General features: G+C 34.7%; 1 protein-coding gene across 3 annotated transcripts in view; it reads left to right on the forward strand.

Moving 5' to 3' along the window:
* The window catches only part of LOC106468406, a 41,434-nt gene extending 34,912 nt beyond the window's left edge, over nucleotides 1–6,522 (forward strand). For 2 of the 3 annotated variants that reach the window (XM_022396745.1, XM_022396747.1), the window contains exons 6-7: nucleotides 2,754–2,966; nucleotides 6,123–6,522. In XM_022396745.1, coding sequence (XP_022252453.1) covers nucleotides 2,754–2,966; nucleotides 6,123–6,391 — 482 coding nt within the window. In that variant the 3' untranslated portion in view covers nucleotides 6,392–6,522. The remainder of the gene's footprint in view (nucleotides 1–2,753; nucleotides 2,967–6,122) is intronic. The other variant, XM_013928834.2, reaches the window with a different exon arrangement.
* The last annotated feature ends 415 nt before the right edge of the window (nucleotides 6,523–6,937 follow it).

The following is a 6,937-nucleotide window of genomic DNA, read 5'->3' on the forward strand; positions in this document are numbered from 1 at the left end:
AAACACATGTAGATGTCCTCTTTAACACTTTCCACATTTGCATACGTTTTCCCATTAAGATGGCATTGCAGCGAACAAAAAAAAAGATGGTAATCTGATGGTGCCATATCTGAAGAATATGGTGGGTGGGGGAGAACTTCCCAACACAACTCCATAATCTTGTGTTGCGTCAAACATGCCACATGTGGACGTTCATTGTCATGGAGAAGAAGAAGAACACCTTTCCGTTTAACGAGTGAAGGGCGTTTCTGATGAAGAGCTTGATTTAGACGTTTCAGTTGCTGACTATAGATCTCTACATTGACAGTTCACTGTGGATTGAGAAGTTCTGAATGAATTACTCTTCTGATGTTCCACCAAATGCAAAGCATCACTTTCTGCGGATGAAGTCCAGGTTTTGGGGTCGGAAGTGGTTTTTGTCTAGAACTGAGCCATTATTTTTGGCGTTTACTATTCGCATAGGGAATCCATTTTTCATCATCGTTGGCAATTCTGTCGAAAAATGGTTCAAGCGCATTATGCGCCAGAAGAGACGAAGCAACGTTCACACTTTGGAAACGATGATCATCGGAGAATTCGTGAGGCACCCAAACACCTTCTTCATGGAGTTTTTCCCATATTTCTTAGATGTTTACGTATTGCTTCATGAGAGACATGCAATTTCAGAGCCATTTCACGCGTGTGTTGCCTTGAATTAGACTCAACAAGCGTCCTCAGAGCATCAATATCAATTCCAACATGTCGGTCCCTGCCATCACAGTTTTTAAGGCTAAAGTCACCTGAACAAAATTTTCTGAACCATCGTTGACACGTACGAACGTTCTAAACATTTCCATAAACTTCTTTGATATTATTTGTGGCTACAAAGGCGTTGTTTTCTTCTTGTATTCAAATAGCATTACATGCTGAATGTGTGTCTTGTCGTATGCCATCACTATAAGGGGTTAGAGTAAATTAAACTTTACACATTATATAACTTGACGTGTAGGCGTGTAGGGGAGTGATTAATGAAAGTGTTCCAAAACGCGACATTAATTTATTGACGACCTAATATTTAAACAAGTTTAAAAAAAATTATATAAAAAAATCAGGAAGTAGGAATAAGAGCACCAAAAAGTAAGGAAACAAGGTAGAAATGGACGGGATAGCATTACAAAAATGGGTGAAAATCTCTTGAAAGTCTAGTAGAAATCTGTGTGAAATCTGGTACAAATCTACGTAAAAATGTGTCTAAAATTCTATGTAAATTATTGTACAAACATGAAAAATTCGGTCTTTTAGAGTCCAGCACTATCTTAAATATGGCAATAAAATCTCAGTTATTGGTACCGGGTAGAGCAGTTAGCCAACGTGCTGTGAAAATAATGGGCAAGTCCACCTACAACTACTGCTCAATTTGGCAACAAGAATAGTTCAATGTGCTAATTAAAAAGCTGTTCTTATTCCAGTAAGATAACCAGAAAAGAGGGCACCTAATCTCCATTTGATCCAAGTAGCCCCTGGGGAAAGTTAAACTTAGAAACATTCTTGAGCAATGCTATATTCCAATTTTAGGAATTATAGAAATTTAGCAAACTCAACTTTAAACTAAAAGTAGTGGAAAACACGTAGCACACCCCGATTGTTGAGGAGTTACAATTGAAGTTTACAACCAAAATGTACAGGTTTGCTTTGATTCACAACTCTTCGTTTAGGTAGCAAATAATTTAACTTTAGTTTAAGAATTTAAGAGTAGGATGCAGTACACTTTCAACAAATATTAAAAACTTTAGAATCGAATATTCTATGGTTTATAATGAACTAGCAGATGCCTGTTGAAATAATTTAATGGTAAATTTCCTACAAAATGATGATGAATAAATATAATGTGTAGCCAGCCCAATTCATTGGATCATAACATATATTCTCTAATGGGCCGTTTACAACTGTCTTTTGTCACTCCATGTGTTATTTCAATAAAGAGAATTACAGTATGTTTGTTTTTAAGTAAGTAGCCAAGGAGAGTTTTCTCTGTCAAATGCCACAATTCCTTCTCATTTTCCTGTGTGCAAGAAAAGTCATCTACCAGTGGGCTCTTTGTGGCTATAAGAAGTGTCAAAGGGGAGATATTCAATTCAATTCAACTCACTTTGTCCGACATGATACAATAACATTATGCATAAATATGATATAGACATGAGAAACAAACTAAAAAAATAAATATAAACCAAACAACAACAAATATATATTCAAACATGTTCATCTCTTTATGTGGTTTTCTGTTCATGATTTTATCTTCGAAATATTTCTTCAATCAGTCGACGGAGAAAGTCCCTTTTATTCGTGAAATTCTCTCACAAAAAGAAACATTTGTGTTCTTATTAAGTTCCCCTCAAACTAATCATTCGTTGATATCAATATGAAATTTCAGGAGTTGTAAAAAACGAATAATTTTCTTGTAATTTATTCGTGTGTGTTTTCTTATAGCAAAGCCACATCGGGCTATCTGCTGTGTCCACCGAGAGGAATCGAACCCCTGATTTTAGTATTGTAAATCCGAAAAATTACCACTGTCCCACCAGCGAACAATTATTCGTGAAAGGAAGCACTTTAATATATTGTTTTTTTCTGTGATTGACTGTTCAGGACATACAGAGCGTGACAGACAGTCTATTGCTATTATTGCTTGGCTATTATATAAATATGTAACGTTTTTAAAACTTAGCAGAAAGTGTGATTTTATATGCAAATAATAGATTTTTTTTTTTTGCGAGTGTCAGAAAATTTGGCGGGAAATAAGCCAGTTAAGCAAAGCTCGAATTACCACATTTTTAAGCCAGAATATGCCGTTGATGGAGATAGAATATGTTCTTCCCCAAATTTCACACATACCAGATTTGAAGACAAATACCCATGGTTACAAGTGGACCTTGGTAAGGAACATACAGTTCAGTCAGTGACTATATGGAACCGTCAAGATTGTTGCCGTAAGTATCGAACCTAAAAGAATTAATTACACACAATGCAGTTATTTTCAAGTTCTTATAATACTTAAATTTGCATTTTATCAAATATTGTAAACTCTTTGTTAAAAATATGCACAGTGCATACACACACTCATAAAACCATTAAAGAAATTTATAATACCTTCGCTATAGAAACAATGAAACAAATACTATTATAAAAATATCATTTGTCTTCCTCCCTTCATTTGTACATAAAATAGGCCAATGATGGTTCATCAGGTAGCCTTAAATTCAAATTGCTGACCAATCAGACCAGTGCTTTGTATAAAGGCTCCTATAATTTTGTCACATTGAAACGAACCGCAGAGTTTGAAATGTTCGACATTGTTCATGGATCATGGTTAGGATTTATATAATATATTTGAATGTTTCACATATGCAGCAAGCCACTATATAAATTGAAGCTGGCCAATCACAGGAAGCTGTTGCGAATTAGCTATAAGTGTTTTAAAGTAGAATGTGAAATCACTTACAAACCAGTGTTACACTTGTTCAGACATCTGAAGAAGCTAGATCATCCAAAACATAAGTAGATAAGCATGATCAGTCGATTTTGGTTCGTCACATTCATATGACACCTGCTCCAAAATTGAATAATAATTGTACTTAACCACAACCATTCATATTTTCTGTCCACGTGTGGATAGAAAGAAAATTCTCAAAGCCAATTTGTATTATGCCATGTACCCAACGAACTGTGTTCCACTCACAATAAGGCACAAAACAGCTTGGCCAAAAACACGTCCAGTAGACTAACCACCAGAACTGGATTTAGAACCTTAGGGGCCCCTATGCAATACTGCTATGCTGGGGACCACTTCCTCGGATGATTAAAAATAGAGGCCCCCATGGAACTACATGGGTTGTACCCCCTCTAAATCTGGCACTGCTAATGACACGTCCAGTAGATTAACGGTACATGTATCATACAATAGAACCAATAAAACATCCAATAGACTAGAAACCTATGGATCGAAATTATTTTTTTTAAACGAGCCGATCTTCAACCTGGAGCAAATAATAGATACATGCTCATTTAAATAGAACTTCGAATCAGATTTAACACTGTTCTCATTCACAAGCATGACGTGGTGGTGGTCTTTACGACTTGGAGAATGGCACTCTTAATGCCACGCACTATAGGGACTATATGTTATGACCCTTTCTGCTTCTTTTCAGCTAAATTTTGGCAGAATTTTGAATTTATTGGCTGAAATTTAATTTTATTGACATTTACTGTCATTTTACTTTGTGCTGGAATCAAGTTTCGGGTTCCATATTGAGCCCTTCTTCATTTGTATAACTGTGAGGTGGTTGGAGGGGATAATCCATTAACAACGTGGACCACCGAGAGGGCTCTGATTGTGGTGAAATTTCATTAAACATAGATAAGGCAGGTCAATCCTGTTTTTTTTTGTTTTGTTTTGTTTTTTATGCTTAAATGCTAGCAACATCTGGAATCATATTCTGCCAAAACTGATTTATCATATTCTCCTGTCGTCTCACTGCTAGGGACGTGAAGATGACTTATCATGAAACATTGTCCCAGCATAAAGAAAAATGGTAGAATATATCCATACAAATTTCAACCAATGACTCTTTATACTGTTATATGTTGATGTAACTAACGTTGAGTTCAAAATAATGTGTGATATACACCTGCTCCACCGAGCTAAATTGGTCGACACATTCCTTATAAAAATAAAAGGATTGCCCAAATGGTTTAGCCTGCACGTTCATCAGACTTTAATCTCATTCAGCACACTGTAGAATTCGTTTGGGCTACGTGCCCCGAATCTTCTAATGACTCCAGATATATATAATGACCATCCCTTAGAAACACCTGTTTCAGTGAAATGATTGATAGTACCTCAATACCTAATCAACACTACGACTTCAAGCAGACAATACTAGTGTCATGCTGTCCTGTTGTTGCAGTGATCTTACTCTGTATTTAAATGAAATGTCGTGAAATTTTTTGTTTATCTTGGAAATTCGCGAAAATCTACACAAGGACTAACCGCGCTGTCTCTAATTTGAATTAACAGGTAATACGAAAGCCAGCTAGTAATCAGTACTCTTCGCCAACTCCTAGACTATTATAATCAAATACAGTGGGATTTGACCATCATTCATGTGGTGCACTCGCGGGCCTAAAGTGCGGATCGCGTTCTTTTGTGATAATTTGACGCGATCCATGGACTCTAGGATTCACAATCCGTCACGTTGACCATTAGCACACGCCCAGCTCACGTCATGAACGAAAGATGTACGGCCGTATATATATCAACCAAATATTCATTTGCGAGTGTAGACTTAATGATCTATTATTTGCATTTCAGGTCACATGACGGATGATTTGATGCATATTTTCGTGATTAACGTTGTTTTATAATGGTGAATTCGCCTTGTTTTAATTAAAATATTCTAACAATTCTATAACTGGTTTGTAGAAATTGATGTCATTAGACATGCCTATCGTTTGTTGCTTTCTGTGACGTATTATGAACAGACTGAACAAGCGATTTCTGCTTCTAATAATGAAAGGATAATCACAAACAAATAATTATTTCTCAATAACGAAAAGCGAACTTTCTTTCATTTGTTTTTAACAGCTAGTCCATTTTCAACAAAACATAATGAGCATTTCTTGATAATAAGAAAAAATATGATTGTATGAAGACGCTAGGAAGCAACAAACTCCAGCATAATTACTACCTGCCGAGATGAATGATCAAAATATTAGTGTGAGTATATGACCTGCTAAAACAAATAGACGTCACATGTAATGTTATTACAACCTGTTAACGCATATAACTTGCAAATATTCATCTGTTACTTTAAAACTTATAAGCATAATCAAGTAAGTTAATTAATATTTTTTAGCTTGTGCTTCTTTTGCGTAGAGAGAAATACTATACATCCTTGTGTTTTTTCTTTGCCGACTTCATAGTTTATATGAAGAAATTGAATTGTAGAGAAACAGCTGTGATGTTTAGTTTTGTTTTTACTATATGTAATTGTTTCACTGTTTGTTTAAGCCAGATCTTTCCTAATATGATAGTGACTTATAGAAAGTATTGTAACTTACGAGTTTGTACTTACTTTATTCAATAGGGTTTAGACTACACGATTTCGAGATTCGAGTTGGTAACAACAAGATTACTGATGACTATGTCACGAAGGTTTTTGACCTAAACGGATTATGTGGCCGTCACGTTGGTGGTGGAATACAAACTGATCCCTGTACAATGACATGTGAGCCGTGTTCCTTGACCGGTCGGTACGTCACGATACAGATCACGAGTTTCTGCTCCGATTGTCCAGAGCCTAATATTAACGTTCTTCACGTTTGTGAGGTGGAGGTTTACGGATTTGAGGCGTAATCTCCAAGATAGAACATTTTTGATTATGTAACTCATATGAATTCGGTGTTTAAAATGTGATTTTCTAGTATCTTATAAATTTCATCTTATAAAAACATTATAGAGTAAAATATTACTTTTAGGAAAATAAGACGAAGAAAATTATGAATATATACTTTATATAATTCTATAAAATATCAATATGTAGACCTCTCTATGTACTTATATAGCTATCTGTTTAGAAATATATACTTTATATAATTCTATAAAATATCAATATGTAGACCTCTCTATGTACTTATATAGCTATCTGTTTAGAAATATATACTTTTTATAATTCTATAAAATATCAATATCTAGACATCTCTATGTACTTATATAGCTATCTGTTTAGAAATATATACTTTATATAATTCTATAAAATATCAATATCTAGACATCTCTATGTACTTATATAGCTATCCGTTTAGAAATATATACTTTATATAATTCTATAAAATATCAATATCTAGACATCTCTATGTACTTATATAGCTATCTGTTTAGAAATATATATATATATATTGT

Source organism: Limulus polyphemus, unplaced genomic scaffold (assembly GCF_000517525.1).
Source record: "Limulus polyphemus unplaced genomic scaffold, Limulus_polyphemus-2.1.2 Scaffold2997, whole genome shotgun sequence".
Lineage (NCBI taxonomy): Eukaryota > Metazoa > Arthropoda > Merostomata > Xiphosura > Limulidae > Limulus > Limulus polyphemus.